General features: G+C 18.3%; 1 protein-coding gene across 3 annotated transcripts in view; it reads left to right on the top strand.

Annotated features, from left to right (window-relative positions):
- LOC107998631 (uncharacterized) overlaps positions 1–22,538 on the top strand; it is a 438,394-nt gene that overhangs the window by 163,778 nt on the left and 252,078 nt on the right. For 2 of the 3 annotated variants that reach the window (XM_062073479.1, XM_062073480.1), the window contains exon 1: positions 2,165–2,686. The exons of the other annotated variant lie outside the window; for it this stretch is intronic. In XM_062073479.1, the coding sequence (XP_061929463.1) occupies positions 2,548–2,686 (139 nt within the window). In that variant the 5' untranslated portion in view covers positions 2,165–2,547. Of the gene's footprint in view, positions 1–2,164; positions 2,687–22,538 lie in introns of those variants that run through there. 3 annotated transcript variants of the gene reach the window in all.

Genomic DNA, 22,538 nt, shown 5'->3' with positions numbered 1-22,538 from the left:
CTATAATACCATAATATTTATATTTATAGCATATTTTATATAAAATTTCTTAAACTATTTTTTTTGATTTTTTTATTTATAATTATTCTGAGAGTTTCTATAAAAAATGAAATTATATAATATACATTATATATATTCTCTCTTCTATTATTACAAATAAATAATCGTTGAAAACATGATACAAAATTCTATCCATAAAATTATAATTTGATTAATTTTTCGCATTGAATACTTTATTATTTAGTGCGTAAATTTCAATATGGATTATGAAATATTTTCAATAGTATTAATCAAGCATATTCACGTGTGAAATGACATATATTTACATTTCTATCGAGAGCATATGCATTATACATCATAAATTTATATGATAAATTTGCTTTACATCGAATATAATTTTTCTTTGCTAGATTGGGATTTATTATAGAAAAAATAAATAGTTAATCATATTCTCTCCTTTTATTTGCTAACAATTTTTATTTAGATATTATATTGCTCAAAATTTTAATGATCTATCAATTAATCAAATCAAGTTGACGAAAAATTCTATTCTACAGTTAATTTTATTCGTTCTAATTTGTTTATTTCATTTTCTGTATACATCGAAATGATTCAATAAAGCGGGATTATGTTAAAATATAGTATGATTAAACGTTTATCATGATGATAATTAATTTTGATGCTGTGAATATAACAGCAGAATGTTAATTGACAATTTCGAACATATTTGTGATTCGAATTTTAATTATTTATCATATAAAAATCAATTAATTTGTTGATTGTTCAGTTCGAAGAGTGAAATCATCGAAATGGATTAAGTGAATATTTATAAAATTCATAATTTTATCAATAGTGATTTATTTATTATCGTATTTTACAGATTCTTGAATTCGTTGTCATATAATAATGTTTATTATTATATTCTAATAAAAATTCGAAATATTTGGAATATTTACATGTATGAATTTATATATACGAATGAAAAGTTTTTTAATCAAAAGCAATTCGAAAGTAATTCAAAAATCTAGATAAAATCTTGCAAGATTTTCAAATTAATAATTTCAAGAGTTTTATTAGTATTTGATAGCATGTCATATAACAGAAAAGAATTAAACATAAAACGGAAAAGCAAATAAAGATATTCGAATTTTGATAGAAATTAGACAACATATATTTGACAATTCATTAATTGCATTTATTTTTCTATTGCTTTAATATTCAATGCTTTTTCTCTTTTATTTTGTATTTTTTTTTACATTCAATTCCATTTTGTTATACGACAAATGCTATCGAAATTCATAACTTTTTTAAATTATTAAAACTTCTAAATCTTGAAAGATTTATCAAAGTTTTCAAATTTTTTAAAATTATATTTGAAATAATTCGAATACTAATTCTAATGGAAAAAATGTTGAATTTGAAATTAAAAATTCAATAAAAATAATTTAAAAAATGCTTGATTTTTAAAAATTTTTCTATCGACTATAATTTCTTATGACATTATAATCACAATTAGAGAATAATTATTACGCAGATAAGTTTTCTTAATATTTTCTTAATATTATTTTCTTAGTGAATAAATTTATTTATAAAAAATTAAATAAGATCATTTTTGATAGATAAAATAAAATGGTTTTGAGTTCTAATTTTTTTTATCTTATTGAGAATAGTTAACATATCTTTTATGTTATTTTTTATGTTATTTTTTATGTTATTTTTTTTAAGACAGAAGTTCATATTATATCATGATATCATACTCTTATCATTTTTAAAAATATTTTACATAGAATTTCACATGTTACTTCGATTTTCTATTATAGTCTTATTTTAACAGAAAATTGCAATATATTCAAAAAAAATATTAAGAAAAGTATTCAAAAGAGATTTATAATGATTGTTTTAATTTTTTACTTTTGTTAATTTCAAAAAATTTAATTTTTGAATAAGTAGATCTCATTTATTCACAATAAAAATTAAAATCTTTTAATCTAAAAAATTTCAAATTTAGAATTGTCTTTATTTAGCATATTTACTATTAATTTATATTTCTAAAAATATTTGGATTTTTATTATTGTTTAAATTATATAATTATATTTCCTATAAAATTTTTAAATTTTAGCAAACAAATTATTATTTGAACTAATTTCTTTAATATTATTTTTATTAGTTTATTTTACAAAATTTAATATTAAAAAAATTTATATTTAAATTTTACAATTTTTATTTTTTCATAATTATCATCTCATAGTATATTGTTATATTGTCTAAAGTCGAAAATGGTAAACGACGTTAAGTATTATACAAATGAGATGCCTAAACTGTTCGAAGAACTACTTATTACCGTAGAACTATATATTCGTTTATATTATGAGCTCTGAATGAACGAATGCTGATAGTTTGATTTTGCAGCTGTAATGATTTTAATTACATTTTGATGTATATTGTATTCTCGTCGAATTCTATTTAACTGTTCCTATTTCTATATCAACTCAATTACAAGACTCACGATTCTTGGTTTTTCCTCCAATTCTTGCTTTTCGAGAAAAATGCATATAGAGAGAGGGTTAGAGGGATCAATGGTCGCGCTAGGACGGCCTCGAAAGATGGGCCTTCGCGGGCTCGCGTCGCAGCGCGTGAAAGTCAGGATCTTTGCGCTTATTCCCATGATAGTCTATCTCATGGAGGGTAAATGGAGAATAACTCGTGAAATAGTTTATTTTTAATTTAGTTTCTTTATTTAAACTAAAGATCTGAAAAACGAGGAAAATTATGCTCACTTATAAATTATTGTCAAGCTATTGACGGTACTCGAACTGTTGAAAATAAAGGTTATCTTTACAAGCCGTATCACAAATATTATTTAATTTTTCGAATAAAAAATGGATAAGAAACTAAACTAAAAATTAACAAGTATTAAGAAAATATTTTGAGAATAAAATCGAATAAATCAAGAATTTGCGAATAGCAAAAACATTGAAACATGAAATATTTCAAGATAATAAATAAAATAAAATCTATTTATCAATGAATATTTTATATTCATTAAATTTATTAATAAATATGTTTTCCCTATTCTTTTATTCTACAATTTTTATTTATAATAATTTATTTAATCTTTAAAATTTGTAAATTTTTATTTTCTAATTTTTGAAAATATGTTATTTTATCAATAAATTGCTTTAAATATAGTTTAATTTTCTTTAAAAATTTATTAATCAAAAGCATTTTTATATTTTTCTTCTTTTTATTCAAAATTTTTTATTATTTCTCGAAAACATTTTTTTCTTCAACAAAAAAACTTAAAAAGAAAATAACTAATTAAATTATTTTAGAAGTTTTCCATTAAAAGTTTCTAATTAATAAATAATCTTTCACTTTAAAAACTATTTATGAAACTTTTTAAAAACTATTTAAAAACTATTATGTTTTATGCATATAATTTCAAATAGAAGATTAAATATGTATTATAGAATATATAGTTATATAATTTAAAATTCACTGAAATTTTATGCGTGGTTTTATTATTCAATGTTGTCAGCAATATCACTACTTCATAGTTGGTACTTATTTGTTTTTCTTCGACATACATACTTCAAATGTTTTATAGATACGCGCAATTACGTATAATCAAATATATTCATTCAAGTAAACCTGTACATTTTTATTTATTGTTTTCACTACCCACTATTAACACATTATTTTTGAAAAATGCATATTTTATAGTCTATTATTAAATACATAATCACACATTCATTAAAATTATTTTTTTTTAATTTTATTAATACTATTAATTTTTCTTTTTTTACTTTAATATATTAATTATTGAATAAAATTAATATAAATCTTAAAATTTTAATTAAATAAGATTATACTTATTGGAAAAGAGGAAAAATTAAATTACAATAATGCAATTTCATTTATTAACGCTGATTGAGATCAAACAATATGTATAAATGTTGATTTTCTTCATTATATATATTTTATTGTTCAAATAATAAATATACGTTTTCAAAGAAATAAATTTAATCAAAAGAAACTCAATTAATCAAAATTTATATAAAATAAAGATAATTATTATATGAAATGATATGAATAATTAATATAAATGATTAATCTATGATTCAATAAAGTAAAACCAATTAATATTAATAATATAAATGAAGTTAAAATAAATTGAGTAAATAAGGCGTTAACGTATTGAAACATTTTTGAAAGTCAATTCAAATTAAAACAAATAATTGAATATATAAAAATATCAATTTAGATTTATTTATTAAATTATGAAATAAAATCAAAACTTGCTTCATGTAATATAAACTTAAATATAATATAATATAATATAATGTAATATAAACTTTTAATAAATAAATCTTAATCATTTTTATATATCATTTTTATATACAATTTTTGTGTTAGTTTTTATCAAAAAATCGATTTCCCAATAATATATTAATATATAATGTTGGATAATGCATAATATATCATCTTTTATAATCTAATAAAAATGATTAAATTAATGCTTAACTACGTGATATAATGAGCTCAATAGAACAAAAATATTGACACGATCCACATCCATATAACATAGTTTATTCTTATTTCTTTTATTAAATAATTTATTTATTCTTTCTTATTACATATGTTCAGTTTATAAAGTGAATATTAATATGCAAATAATATTTCTCTAAATCTAAATCTATATTTCAATAAAAATCTATATTTAATAAAATATCTTCGATTTTTAAATTTGATTTTTCTTTACAAAACAATAGTAAAAAAAATGTTATATACCAAAAAAAGGGAATTAACAAAAAATATGAGTAGTTACAAAAAGAAGTATTATTTTTTTTAAATATTATTTCGTCCATTTCTTTTAAATAAATTAAAAAATTCCAACATAAATTATTATGTTGAAATTTGATATATTTTAATCTTATTTATAAATCTGTGAAATATCTATTTTTATCTATTTAGGAGTATGATAAGGGATTATTTTATAACAGAAATATGATTTATCTATTATTTTTGAGACATTCTATATAAGAGACATTCTATATATGTTAACAAACTTATAACTTAATTATTATTCCATAATTAATATAATTTTTATAATATAAGTATAAATTATTATCTATAATATAAGTATAAATTATAATTGTGAAGCATCTATCTTCATAAATTAAAATTTTATTCTATAAATGTCAATTAACAAATTTTTTTCAATAAATTTAATGACTATAAATTATTAGTATTATTTTATTAGTATTATTATTAGTATTATTAAATAGTAAATTATTAGTATTATTAAATTTTAAATTTTATTTATTTTTTCTAAATCAATAATATGGAATTAAAAAATATCTATTTTAAAACAGAAAAAATTTGAGCACAATACATATATTGTTTGCTTTTTTCTCCATTTTCGTATATGTTGTTGAAATACGAATACTATTGTTATATTAATTGTACTTTATGCTTAATACTGGCACTGAATGGAATATTCTTAAGAATATTCAATGAAATATTAAAAACGCTGTTTTTTAATACACGAAATAAAATTTTAAACTAAAATTATGTAAAATTCGAATTGTCAAACACATTTTCTGATGCTTAAAATTTATTATTATAAATTTATTATTATAAGTTAAGTATTATTATAAGTTATTATAAGTTAAGTATTATTAGTATAAGTAATTAAATTTATTATTATAAGTTAAAAAAGTCATTATTATAATTTTATATAAGTATTTTGTATTATAAAATATATTAAGTAATTATAAAATATAAAATATATTTAAAAATAAATAGTATTAAATATAATAATATTAATAATAAATAAAAGAAATATCGTTATGTATCTTATTTAACACAATAATATTAAAAAAAGTATAAGAACAAAAATATAAATGCATAAATAAATATAAAAAAAAATAATACAGTAATTTATTATTAACTTTTTTTATTATAATGAATGTATGTTGATTGTAGATGTTTTCAAGCAATTTTATATATAAATAAAATATAAATAAATATAAAAAAATAATTCTTAAATACAATTTTTAAAAATTTTAAATAAAATTTAAAATAACTTGAATTAAAAAGTTTTATTTGTACAAGTACATCATAAATAATAATATTATTCAATTTCAATAATTTTTTTATATTTTTTATTTTTTTGTAAAAAAAGTTAAAATATTATATTAATAATTAACATTTAATATGCGTTTTTTAATTTTGTTTTTCCTATTAGGTTTTTTTTCTTTATTTTCATAATAAACAATTATTATACAAGTTACAAGTTACAAGATGCAAGTTATTGTTCTTTCTCATAACAGAACAAAATTGTAGAACAAAAAAAAAAGAAAATAAAAGAACTGAACAAAACTGATTTTTTTTCAAATATATTTCGATGAAAGATTTAATGTCGAAGGTCGATTTCCGTACACGAAATAATTTTTCGTTTCACAATGTTGAAAAGTTGAAAGAACGAAATTTTCAAAAGAAAGCATATTATTCGCTTTTTTTTATTGAATTTGAAAACGATTGATGTTTCTCAATTATATTTTTATCGATATTGTTTATATCATCTCGTTCTTTCTATTTCTTCATTTTTATTATAATCTTCTATCGAATAAATTGATTTCTTTGAATAATAATTCCTTTCAATTTTAATATCCCTGCTGTTTTTAATATTTGAATAATATATAATTTCATTATATATAAATTTAAATATTTAAAATTATAAATCTCCTATTTATATCTTATTTATATATATATACATATAATATATACATACATATATATGTTTGTTTTTAAAATTGAAAATACAAAATTTTTAGTTAAAATTTCAATTTAAATATTAAAAATCAGATTTATTATGATTTTTTTTTAAATTTATATATATATATATATATGAATTATATTTGTTCATATAAAAAAATATTCTCATGATTATAGATATTTTATATTTTAATTTTAAATATTCACAACTATTCACAATGAGGAAATTACAATTTCCTTCCTTTATTATTGTCAGATATTGGCTTTTATTAAATCTAAAATAAAAGTGTTGAGTTTATATTATATTTATATTACGTTTATATAAAAATGCGACTCATATCTTGTATATTTGCGTATGAATTGACATTAGATCGCTGTTTCAATTTTGTTTTATCTTTCCCCTTTTTGAACCATCGTGCGACGTGATATAATGAACTCAATAGAACAAAAATATTGACACGATCCACATCCATATAACATAGTTTATTCTTATTTCTTTTATTAAATAATTTATTTATTCTTTCTTATTACATATTCTTTATTATTAATCTTTATTTCAATCTGTTTACTAATAAAAAGATATAGAATGATATAGAAGATTTAAAAAACAATATCATTTTTGGAAGAAATACATATAGATGATATTTGGAATTGTATAATTTTTCAATTTAACTGAAGCGAAATGTGACTCTCAGATCACAGAATGATATAAGCCAGCCACCGCAATCTCATCATTCTATCATATTCAACATCACTTTAACAAAATTTATGTTAAATACGCGCAGATTAATCCATGAATGCGTATCTTTGCTATATTCGATCCAAATCTAATTTGAAAAATTTTTTTAAATTCTAAATTTTTTTAAATTAAGGGATATCAAGATTAAAAAGATTAACCCACAGTATCATTACCTCCCATGTGTTCTACCGAAAAACTTCTCTCAAATTGATTATAGAGATATAAATTGGATTCCGTAGTCTCTTTTTTTCCTTTTTTAATAATTAGAATTCAAAAATTTATAATAAATCAATATCGTGCTCTATTGAAGATGGCGGTTATATATGTTTATATAATTAATACCAAAGTATTATCACGTTCGAAAATAACCAATAATTTATAGATTCTTATTATGATCTGACATTATTAACTATTTTGAATCATTTTGAGACAAACAATTTCAAAAAACATTTTATCATAAAGGTGGAAAAATATTCCACGTTTATCTTGAAAAATTAAGTTTTTATATATTTAATAATTTTATATAAAAATTATTATTTCTTCTTAAAATTTGTCATTCACATATAGAAAGACATAGAAAAATTCTATTTTGATTTTATGTTGTATTTCCATGTAAAACATTGAAAAGTTTCACGAGTTATAATATATTTCAGGTACGTACAGAGCTGTATAATAAGCATTAACCAATCATGAATTGAATTTTCTACGTGCCCGTACAGCAACACAATTTTATCATCATTTATCGTATGTATCATAATATTATTAATTAAATGGTAATCATTGTTGCGCGAAAAATGAATAATGAATACAATAAATATTATTTATATGTTGTTTTAATTATTTTAACAATAAAAATAATTGATTTTTAAATAAAATTGATTTTTTATTTTTTTTTATTAAATATTTATATAATATTTATACATATTTTTTATAGTAAGAAAATTTTACCTTGAAAAAGATGTAAAGATAAATAATTTATATATATATTTGCAATTTACAAATTTCTTGTTTATAAAAAAATATTCTATACATTGAAATACAAAGAAAAAATTATAATTTATTAATTTTTTTAATTATAATTATCAATTAATATATGTTAATATATTGTATATATTGTAATGTATTGGCATAGCATTGCATTAGAAATAATGTGTAATCGATGAAATTTTGGTTTTATTAAAGAATATTAACTATTTTATAAATTTTTAATTAAGTTTATAAAATTTTTGAATTAAATGTGTTTATATATAGAAATTTAAATGAAAATTAATGGATAATAAATATTTAAAACTAGAAATAATAAAATTCTAAATTTAAAATTATGAAAAAATGTAATTTATTCGAAAAATAAAAAGAAAATAAATATAAAAAAAATGAGATACAAATAATTTCATTCTTAAAAAAGAGAAAAAAGTACATATTATATTTATATTATATTATATTTATAGAAATTTAATATTCTAAGATAGCAAAGAAGATTCTATGATAGCAAAGAAAACGTTCATTTATATATATATAGAAAAATTTCACAAAATAATTTTGATTTTACTTTTTATGAGCCGAACAAATTCTATAGTTCTATTTTTTAATTATTTTATTAAATATTTTCGAAGAAAATGTATAAAATTAAACTAGCTATAAAACTAATGGCATATTAATATTCTCAAATTTTATAAAATATTTTATTTTAATAGTTATATTTGAATTTATTTAAAAAATCTTAAGCATAATTTTATTTTATCAAATCAAATATTATATCAAATAAAATATAATTTTATGCTAGCTGACAATTTAACATTAATAATTAATGTCTATTTCAATAATAAATTTAATATATTTGTTTAAATATATTCTACCATTCCATTAAAACTGTTATATTGTCATTTATTGAATCATGAAATAATAAATAGATTATTTGAATAATTGCACATTATAATACACATTATTTTTAATCTCATATGAAAAGTAGTTATGAGTCTATCAATTTCGAAAGATTAAATTACTATTTCTTTGGAATTTTTGCATATTATCTCTTAAGTTTATAAGTTTTTTAATCGTGCACATATTATATTTTTAACTATTTCCAACACCATCATTTTTAAAGTAACCAATAGAAACATTGCATAAACTTCATTACAAAATTTTATTTCTCCGAATGACACTAGCATAATCTGAAAACCCAATAAATAATATCGCATTTATTATAAGTGATAAATTTGTAAAATCTAATTTTAAAATAAATATCTAAATTCGCATTGACTCAAGAAATCGTCTATTTTTTATAAACCAACTTTATCTTTTTATTAAACCAAAATAACATTAATAATCATTGATCAATTGATACGATGCACCAATATATAAACTTTTTACAATTAATAAATTTTTCGTAAGATTTAAAAACTCTTCTAAATATTACATAACTAAATGAAGTCGAAATGATTGAATCAATTTTGTCCTCAAACAGAAGTTCATGAAAAGAGATATACTTTCTTAATATATATATTATGAATTATTTCTATATATCCATGAACTTTTCGAACCGGCATCGTCCAAGCTATTATTATATAATTAAAAATAAGAAAAATATATAAAGGACAAATATAAAATCATCAATACGGAAATACTAGTAAAACAAAGGAAATTGTTGCATTTTTAGAATAAAAAAAAACTTATATATTACATATTCAGTTTTTCCTCTAGATATATGCTACACATTGCTTTGATAGATGATGCTTTTGACTTATAATCGATGACCTGCTTAATGCAACGCTGCTCATAGCATCGATCCAATCGTTTCTGCTCGATCAACTAGCGCATCTGCTTTTCCATTATTAAACATTATTCTATAATATAATGATATACACGCACATCTTGTTTATGAAATTTTTTAAATATTTTATTACAAAATTGGAATTTGGTAATTTAAATATTAAAGAAAATAAAAATGTTAAATTATTATCTCTCTTTTCATCGAATGTTTAACAAATGACAATTCAATTTATACAATTTTTCAAGGATTAACGTTTTTTAATGATGAAAGTTGTATAAAAAGATAAATTCAATGTAAAAAAAAATTGAATTACTTTTAAAAATTATTATAATTGGAAAATTTACAAAAAAATTTGATATCTAACAAAAAAATAGATGAAAATCGATAAATAAATATAAATAGATTTACATTATGATCTTTGAAATTTTTTTTTCTTCATACTCTTAGTCACAGAAATTTTTTATATTTTATATGATATTAACTAAAATGTGTTGTCAATATTAATTTTGTTTTATATTAAACATTATAAGAATAGAGTTATTTTTTCATTAGCAAAATATCACTTTAATAAAGTGAAATAAATGATTTTTTAAATCTTAATATTCTTTTCATTTTTTTCTTTTTTAAATATCTTAAATATAATTTTGTAATAGCGATATGCCAAATAGAGCAAAATTTTAAGTTATAAAATCAGGTTTTATTCAATTATATTATTGAGAAAATTATTTCTAAATGTACATAGATTTTTGAGATTATTTTTAGAAACACTTCAGCATGAATTTGATTTTAGAATTTAAGACAATATGCAAATGGTAATCAATTCTAGAGTTGAAAAAATTTACTACCAATACTTCCAGATTAATTTTTCTTTTGCAAACAATGATACTTTGTAAGTAGTATAATTCTCTATTAAGAACCTTCTAAAAATTTTTTTTAAATTGAGGGTATAATATAATCAAAAGATTGATCCATTTATGTTATTGGCTGCATATATGCCCCACCGAGGATTCTCCAAAATAAATATGGAGATTTGAGAGATGTACTTGTAATATTCAAGAAAAAAATAAAATGCTTTGAACTATTTAATTATTCGAATTAATTGAACAATTCTAATTGAAAGGACGTTATCAATTTTGAACTTTTCGAATTTCGAACTAATAAGAAGTTTTACTGCGTAAATTCGCACATTCATTCAAAGATATACTTAATTTTTCATTGGCAGATGGACATTGTTGTTAATAGAAGTAATAGTTTATTAACAGAACTATTAATAGAACTTTTATTAGTTAATTAAATCAATTTTATTAATATATATCATAGTTTCATGAATCGATTGGAGCTAACAAACTCAATCAAAAATTTTAACATATAAATAAGATAATTATATTTTTCCTCTAAAATTTTAATATTTTTGTAATATTTTTCTTGAAAATGAATTTCGTCAAATTTTAAACAAATATCTTATTCCATGTTATTTTGTATAATGTATACAAAATAAAAAGTTTCATGTCAGGAATTGTTTGATTTTAAATTTAAAAATTTAATTATTAATTTTCGATTTAATAACACAGATATTTTATATTTGTTATATTATAAATTATTTCTATGCTATTTTTTTCAATACAGAATAGAAATATCAAAAGAATTTAATAATATAAATTTGTGTAACGTAAAGAGTTAAAGAATAAAAATATACTTAACTTTAATAAATTTATTATAATTAATATTAATAATATTGATAATATTAATAATTAATTAATATTAAAATTCTTAATTTATAATATTTTTAAGATCATTTTGAAGAATTTCTAATATTAATTCAATGTTAATATATTAAAATTGTGTTAGAAAATTCAATTTTTATCAATATAAGATGTATTAAAATTATTGATAAAATATTTAGAATTTATATCATAAATTATAAATACTTATAGTATATACACAAAATAAAAATATATATACATAATAATATATGTACATAAATTTTTATTTTATAAAAGAAATTTAAACTTTAAATTAATATATTATATAATTATATAAATTATACTTATACATTATATAATTATAATTAGAATTAGAATTATAATAAATTTAATTATAATAAATTTAGAATAGAAATTTATATATTCAAATATAATGAAAATTTAGAATAGAAACTCTAAATTGAAACAATTAATCAAAGACTGAAATATTTATGCAAATATTATCTTTTATATATCAATCAATTTATATTTATATATCATCATCATCTATTTTCATTTTATCAACATAATAAAAAATTAGTTATTCAATTTTGCAGAGAAAAGAAAAAACATATTTCTATCAAACCAACGTATTTTATCACGCAAAATGCCGAGAAAAAATACATCATATTTATTGATCGTTATGCAACATGATGTATTTCATCTGATGCCAACGAACAATTCATCATCAAATAAAGTATTCCATATGAAAAGAAAATTACACATTTTGTATAATACACGCTGATTATTTAGCCAAGTTGAGTATTGTTGTCCAACGTTACATATTTCTATATTATTACTACAGAGTAATTTTTAATTATCATTCTATAAATTTATTTATATTTTTATTTATTTTTTAAAATATTTGAATTTTTTTACTTCGTTCAAAATGTATAGAAAAAATTTATATATAAATTTATATATTATCTATTATATATAATTTATATATTACCTATTATATATTATAACATAATTATATATTATAATATAATTTATACATTATATAAAATCATATATTATTTTATTATAAAATATATCATTAAAAAAATAATTATTAAACAAAAAATATGATATACATATATTTGCAAAATATATTTGTATTTGTAATAAATATATTTATAATAACCAATAAATAGAAGTATCATGAATATATATTGTGGTTCATTAAAATAATTGATCACTTCTTACTAAGAATTTTATTTAATTCGAAAATTCTGATTTTAACGAAACATATATTATAGAACATAATTCATGCATTCATCATCAGAACATAATAATAAAAATACATATAATAAATTAAATAATAAAATATAAGAAATTTTTCCGATTCTGAAATTTCTTTCAGGAAATGAAGTTAATTTCCAAAACTATCAATATTTTTAATTTTATCTGAGAATTTTTTTTTAAATAGAGTCATAAAATATTAAATTCTAAAAATTTTATAATTCAAAATTTTATTTATTTAATATTATTACAAAAATTATTTATATTGTAAAAAAAAATTCATTGAAATTTTGAGCATTATTTTCATATTTTTAAAATTAATTCAATAAAAAAAAAGAAATTGTTCCATATAATCCATTATACTCTACACAATTATAAAATTTTATTAAAAATACAAAATTTTGTTCATTAATTTCATGAAAAAATAAAAAACTATTCAAATATTTTCATTTGAACCTATAACGAAACAAAAAAATAAAAATATTTTTGTTTCTTTTTTTCACGATTTCTTTCAAAATAAGTAAAAACGAACAAATTTCTAAAGGACTTTTCTTTTATTGATTCTTTACTTACTTTCAAAGTTTTGACATTTAAATTTTGTATATGATTATATCCTAATATGATTTATGTTTATAAACATTTACTTATCTAACATTTTTTTATTATTTATAAAACAAATTTAATATTAAAAAAAATCAAGTATTATACTATTAATAATTAATATCAAAAATTTTTCTTTTATGCTTTCATTTATAATTTATATAATTATATAATTATATAATTTATATAATCTATATTATACTTTTTTCTTTTCATACATGATATTAACAAAATGTATATTCTATCGATATTTAAGATTTTTTGACAAAATATCTATTTTTAAAATTTCTAAATTCGTTATTTAAATTAAAACTGAAAAGTACTGATATATTAAACTTATAACTCTTTCTATCAAAAAAATTTTTGTCATATTTTTACAACATTGTTATGAAAAAAGAATTTCAACAATTATTCAATACAAATTTTTTCTGTAATTTTATCTTACGAATTGAAATTCATTTGTTTCCTATTAAACTGTTATCACGTACTATATATATGATGAAAAATAAAGGATTGGGTAACTTAAAACAAAATTTTTCATTTGAAATTTATTCAATCGACCATTATCGGAAAAAATAATATAGATTGTATATAGAGTGTTGTAAATTGATAACTGGAAACAGTTCATGCTAGGTATTGAATGTAATATTGTTATCATCGAAAATTACCTATGCATATCTATATATATCTATATATATCTATATAAGAGAATTTACTTGGATGTGTGTCTATATATATATATATATATATATATACATACACATATATATATATATATATACATACACATATATATACATAATTGAAAATTCAATATAACACCGTAAAATGAGAAAATAGATTGTCTAGATCACGACGTGATGAATAATTTAATTTGATTTATGCTGGTATTATTCATCTTTGATATATTCTTGTATCATGATTAAAGAAATGTATAATTAGAGATTTAATTTATTACTATGTGAAATGATTAAAAGCGGTGTTTCATTTTGTATTTGCTAAGGGATGTTTGATAATTTTAATAGAATTAATTGAAGATTTCTAATGTATCATTTGTATAATGAACTTATAAATATATATAGAATTACAAATATTTTTTTCTTTGTATTGCTAATAGACTAACTTTATGCTAATGTATAAATTGATAATATAGTTTAAGATAGTAAAATAAATATTAAATAAAATATTAAAATATAAATTAATAAAAAAAAATAATAAAATTGATTCATAAAACATATATAACATAAGATGTAGTTTATAAAAACGTGACAGTTTAAATTTGTTAATGTAAAAAACTGAAAGATTTTAAATATTGCACAAATGTGTGAATTGATGGTATTAGAAAGGATCATCTATAGTCGTAGGAATATATTATTGTTTATATTATGTTTGAGTGAACGAATGGTACTTACTTTAACTATTTGCAATTGATTAACGATTAATGATTATAATTATTCTAACTGTACTTTAAACTATATTGTTGCTAAATTCTATCTGATATATTCTATTTTTATTCTAACTGATCTGATCTAGAAAGAGTTTGGTTTTTCTTACAATCATTCCTCTAATTTCCTTTTGAAAATGCAAAAGGAACCAAATCATATTGGAGGGCAGTTTTGAAGGATAGATTCTCGCATCATAACACGTAGGAATCAGGATCTATGCAGGATCTTGTTTCCACGGTAATTCGTCGCAAGTGTGAAATAGTCATTGTTGCTATATCTCTATTTAAATTGAGAATTTGAAAAGTTTTAGAGAATTATATCCGCTCACAAATTACTGTTATAGTATTGAAAATACTCGAACTATTGAAAATAAAATCCAGACGGTCTAACTGCTTCATTTTAAATTTTAGATTTGTTTTTAACAAAATTAGTATTAGAAATTAGAAATTAAATAAAAGTTAGTTTTTGTATAAGGAATCAATTCATAAAAAATACAAAATTGAATATCAAAAATGCTATAAAATAAATTTAATATTTTTTAATTTTATTTTAACATTATTTATTCGTATAATCTATGTGGAATAATGTAACAAAAATAAAATGATAAATTTTTCATTTTATATTATATTATATTATGTTATATTATATTATATTATATTGTGTTATATTATATTATATTATATTGTGTTATATTATATTCGTATTGTGATTGATTTATTCTATAATTTGCATATATTATAGTGAATTACTACAGTATTATAAAATTACATTAAAAAATTAATAAAATAAATTTAATCAGAATGTTAATTAATACAAAACGATTTTTATGCTTTGTTAATTATGATTATTTATAATATTTATTAATAATTTTCTAACATTATTATAACTATAATATTATATCTATTCATAATTATAGAACATCTCATAAACATAGTAATATTCTTTTTTATTTTTCATAGTTACATTTTTTATGACGAAAAAATATTTGTATTTACATAGCATTAATAAAACTATAGAATAGTGTGCTTTGTTACTTCTTTAGGAAATTTAATACATGTACAAAAATATAAAAAAATAGAAATTTTAATATAAACAAGTGATATAAATGAACATAAATGGATTTATTGAGTTTATATATAGTGTGATTCATATTTTGTATATTTATGTATGAATTAGGTATCACTGGAAACGATCACTGTTTTGATTGTGTTTTGTCTGTCTTCTTTCGCTACATAAAGTGCGATATAAAGAGCTCAGAGTAATAGAACAAAGTAATCAGAGTAATAAAACGATCCATATTTTATAACATAATTTATTTCTATTTTTCTTTATTAAATATATTCTTTCTTGCTATTACTTTTAATCAAATTATTTCATAATCTATATCTCAATAAGATTGATTCGTGAAAACTTTTCACTTAGAAATTAAAAAAAATAATCAAATTGTAATAAAAAGTAATTTACATGTATTTCTTTTATATGTATTAATATTTATAAGTTAATATGTATTAATATTTTATTTCAATTTTTTAAACTTATTATTTTATTATGATTTAATTATTTTTTTATGTTAATTTTGAAATTAATTTTTTTGTAATTTAATTTAATATTTTATATCAATTTAATTATTATTATCTATATAACGCATATTTCTAATTATTTTTTATTACAAATAGATTTTTATTGAAAGTATCATTAATATCCTTTCATTTTACACAGAAAATTAATCTCAATCAAGAAGAGATAAATATCGCAATGTAATTACATATTACATGTAAATACAATTTTCATTTTTGAGATATTGCATTTTCAGTTTAAATTATTCAAAAAATAAATATTCGTATTGATTAAATGTTAATTTTAATTGCTTAGAAAATACAATTATATTGTGAAAAAGAGTGGAAAATTGGAAATAAAGAGAAATAATTGCGATTCTTTATTTTTAAATACTACTTATTGGGCTAATCCAACTTTGTTTCAACAACATTCCTGTATATAATTATATTAACAATATTACATTATCATATTTTCCCTCAAAAAATATATAACTCACTCATACAATAGAGAGAGAATAATTTCACAATATATAGACAAATTTAAAAGTTCTATTTTTCTGTTCAACATAAATGATTTCACCAAAATAATTAGTTATCATAAATTTATTGAATATGAAACGAAATGAAATTCTCAGGATGGAGATGAAGTTGTCAAGTAATCGTTTCCAAATGATTATTTTGTTTTTTGGATTATTCAACATAATTATTTTCGTTATTTCATTCCGATATAATTGATTCAGTTAAATGTGACATGATTTCTTTACTAAAGAGAAATTGGAATTTCTTACCGAATTTTATGTATAATATTATATAAAGTGTGATCATTTTAATATTTTTAATTTTGAATATAATTTTCGATAAGAAATTCTTTGTATAATATTTTTTTATTATATTTATTATTTTATTATATTTTATTTAATATAAATTTATATTTAAAATTTATATTTTATATAAATTTTGTGTAATATATAATTTTTTAATTTTTTGCATTTTAACATTTTAATGTTAGAATTATTGATTAATAACTTTGACTTAATTTTAAAATGTTTGTGAGATTTGAAATAAAATTTCAAATATGATTTTTATATGCAAATTAATAATTGAAAGAATATTTTAGAATGATCATAATAATATATAATATTTATCCAAATATTTATAAGATTCATATTTATATTTAATTTTTTAATATTTATATTTTTATTTATAATATAAGTATTTTTCAAAAATACTTCTTAGCATATTCGTTAGAATAGAAAATAAGATATTTATATTTTATAAATTAAAAAATAAATATTAAAAATATCTTATTTTTCCTATAATATATAAAAACTAATATTAATATTATTATATTAAAACTTAATATATAGTTTAATTATATTATATTACATAATGTAATATTAAATTAAGGACTTGAAATGCATTCCACATACATTTCATATTATCTGTCTAATATATAGACAATATAATATAATATATATTTTGAATGCAAAAGATTATTAAATATTTTATTCTTTATATGGTATAAAAATTAACAGATAATGATAAACTTGAAAAACATATTTGAAGTAGACTACTTGATATTTATAATAAATATTTGGAATGTAAAGAATTAAATATTTGAAAAATTGGATTTAGTTGCTATATTTTACATATTTTTTTATTTTTCTGTAATTTATTTATTGTTATTAAATATATATAATATAATCAAATTATTATACTATTATATATTTAAAAAATATATAACAGGTTCTCTTTTCCAAATATAATATTCATGTGATTGTTTTCTTTATCTTTGTTTTTTTTTATTATCATTAGTACATGCTCTGTGAATATGTTATATATAATAATATTGTAATTAGTTTATATTTTTATAATTTATAGTTTATATTAGTTTTTATATTTTTAATATAAAACTAATTACAATAAATTAATATAAAACTAATTATTATATATATAACATATGCACAGAACATGTACTAATAACAATGAAAAAAAAAACAAAGACAAAAAAAGACAATTGCATGAATATTTCATTTATATTTGGAAAAGAGATGACCTGTTATATATTTTTTTTCACTATACATATAATGATATATATTTGTTAACGTTGTATATTTAGTTTTTTTTTTTCAAAGTTTGTAAACGAACTGCATAGCTTTATATTATATTTCTTGAACTGAATATTTTTTTGCATTATAATTTTTCGAGAAGTCTCTTTTGTCTTCTTATTCTACTTCTAACATGATTTCTCTATGAAGTTTTATTTTCAATCATTTAATCATTAATTACTTTTCTATTTTATAAAGTTCTTCTTATTCGTTTTATTAAGATTTGTAATATAGAAACAAATAAAATACTTATTTTTAAATTGCTTTTGAAACAAATTTTTTGAATCATGTTAAAGTAAAATATTGAAACTTATATAAAAATTGTATAAACAAAAAATAATATAAAAATGACAAATTGTAATATATAAAACATAATACAATTAGATAAATTTTAATTGAAATAAAACACAAATTACAAGATTCAATTTTTATAATATGAAATCAATAATGAATACATTAGATTTTTTTTTTATCTTTTTCAACGAAAGAAATTATATTTATTATTTCATATTATTCATATTATCATTTCCATCAATATTGCATTTATTTACACAAATTAAATATAATTACTTCTTTTGTAATGAATTTTGAAACAAATTTGCTAAAGATAATATTGTATTGTATATATTCCACAAAAATATTAAAAAAATATACTTGATTATTGTAATTAACATTTCTTATTTCTATTAATATAATAAAATATAATTCAAAATAATAAAATATAATAAATAAAACAAAATAATAAAATATAATTCACAAATTTATTATTCACAATTAATAATTTGAATTTTACTGTACTTATAATGAAACAAATGAATATAGATTATAATTTAAATTAATAACATTTTCTAGATGAATAAAGAATGGAACATTTCGTGATAAGCTCATCTTATATATATATAGTAATTTGAAAATTTAACACGATGAATGTTATTATGTATACAATTATTAAAATTCACTTGCTGAATTAAACCAATATAATTGTAAAATATCAATAAATAGTAAAATATTAATAATTAATTTTTCAATTTAATTGAGAAACAAATGATTTTTTTAAATTAAATACTTTAAGAAATAATTATAAATTAAATAATTTTCAAATATGTTTGAATATCATATTATATAAAAGAATATATATACATATTTGTAGTATATCTTACAAGAACAATACATTGTAAGAAACAAAATATTCATAAAAATATTAATTTTTAGATACATTCTAAATGCATTTTTCAAAATATATTTTTAGATAATAATTTAAATACATATAATAATATAATAATCAAAATTCAAATTGACATTCTGTTGTACTTTTTGTCTTTATACATTTTGTCTTTATACTTTGTCAGAAGTTTTAAAAATCTTGATATTGATTATTTTTATGTTAAAATAAATATATAAATTGTATATTTCAAATTAATATTCACACATTTAAATGATTAATAATTAAATTAAGTATTATATATAATTATACATTATATAATATTACATTATATAAGTATTATATAATTATACATAAAAATGTTTTGTAAAAATTCTAAAATATCATGCATGTATAATAAAAAAGAAAAAAAATAAAGAAAATTCTTATGGATAGAAGTTGAGTTGAAAATTGATCTTAAAATCATTTTAATTATAAGAATTGACAAACAATCATTTCTAGAATATATTAAATCATTACTATATTAATTATTTGAAATGATCATATATATTTTTTTCTGTTAATCATCATATTTATTATCATAAGTGTCATTATAAAATAAACTAATATATAAAAAAATATTCTTATACATATTATTTTTACAATGAATTTTATATATTAATTAATATTTATATATATTTTTAAATATAATATATATGTAATACAAAATATATTTAACTCAAATGAGCAACATAAAAAAATTTTTTTAAAATCATTTAAATATTTTAATTAATTTAAATGATTTAAAATCATTTAAATCATTTAAATTAATTCAATGATTTATTATAAATATATATATATATATATATATATATATATATATACTTATTTATTATATTGACAATTATTTTATCTGAATATAGTTAAATATTTCAAGAAAAAATAAAAGTATAAAAAGGAGAATGTTTGAATAAAAGTTATTTAATATAAAGGAGAATACAACGTAATATAAATAATTTCTTTATTGATAAAAGAATGTAAAAAAGAGATTGCAAGATTAAATCTATTTCAATAAATAAAATTTTTTAATTTTTTAATGCTGCTAAAACGAATTCAATGAACGGTCAACGAATTTTATTCAATATATTGAAATTGACAAGAATCGAAGATTTTATAGTCTTTGATGATTATTTAAAAAACTCTTATATTATATATTTGTTTGAAACGCTTCAGTTTAGTTAAATTGTAATTTTGAAACTTTGTCAAATAGATAGTATGTTGCAAGGACAATGTTATTTTTAAGAAAAGAATTTAAAAGATATTTGAAATTGTATATTTGTTAAAAAACACTTCCACATGGCTGGAATGTGAGCATAGTCTCGGGACTTGAGACATTTTCTACTCACCAATCTCAACGGCATGGCATGGCGATTGGCATCATCCTGCTAAAAAGAGTTGTCATAGACATCTATGGATCAGTTTTCTAGGAAATAGCGGATCACATGTCCTTTCAGTCTTCTGAAAATTTTCTTTAGATTGAGGATATCGTTCAGTCAGGAAACTGGTCTACGATATTATTGACCGCTTGTAAGTTCTAGTGAAAATGATCTCGCGAAATGAGTATGGATAAGATATAAATATTTTGGTGAAATTCAAGAAAATCAGAATCTTTTTAAAATAAGAACTTTTTTAATCTCAAAATTACTTAAATTTCAGAATCTCTAAATCCTACCTACATCAGAATTTTACATTAAAATCTTCCGAATTTTTGAATTTTGTAACCTCGAACGAACAGAACTTTAGAACGTTGTGAATTTAGTGATAAACATGAACTTTCATTAATATATGTATTTTGTTTTTGATCGTTTTAGAATAGAATATTATATTTGTTACATAAGAGCGAACTTTGTGATAAATCAATTTTATTATTATTTATTATAATTTCGGAAATAGATTAGAGATAATAGATTTAAAACGATATTTTTCATCTATAGCAATTTCAATAGCAATTGTTATTCTACGCTTAAGGAAATTTATTATAAGTAGGGATTAATTTTTTTGTGTAGCATTGTTTTCGACCGATTTAATCGATTTTGAAAATTTAAAAAGTTAAATTGATCATATCAAAATATTTATGACTGCATATGAGAAGCATAGCAAAGAAGAATTCAATTCGAGAAATCAGATAGCAAAATTGTATTCGTGATAGCAAATGATTTAATTACAAAGCAAAGGAAAAATAGCCGGATATAAAACGAAATGCAAACAACCAGAACAAAATTTTCAAAATTTGAAATTAATCATAGAGATATATTTCATACGAATCATATTAAAATAAAAATTTTTGTGAGCAGCATCAGAGCTATAGTTACAAAAGGATCCGCTATTAATATTAGAGTTAGAAATAATTATTTTCATAATAAAATATATTT

The sequence above is a fragment of the Apis cerana genome, linkage group LG4 (genome assembly GCF_029169275.1).
Source record: "Apis cerana isolate GH-2021 linkage group LG4, AcerK_1.0, whole genome shotgun sequence".
Classification (NCBI taxonomy): domain Eukaryota; kingdom Metazoa; phylum Arthropoda; class Insecta; order Hymenoptera; family Apidae; genus Apis; species Apis cerana.
The sequence above is the reverse complement of the archived record's forward strand: the minus strand, read 5'-3'. Positions and strand labels throughout refer to the sequence as shown.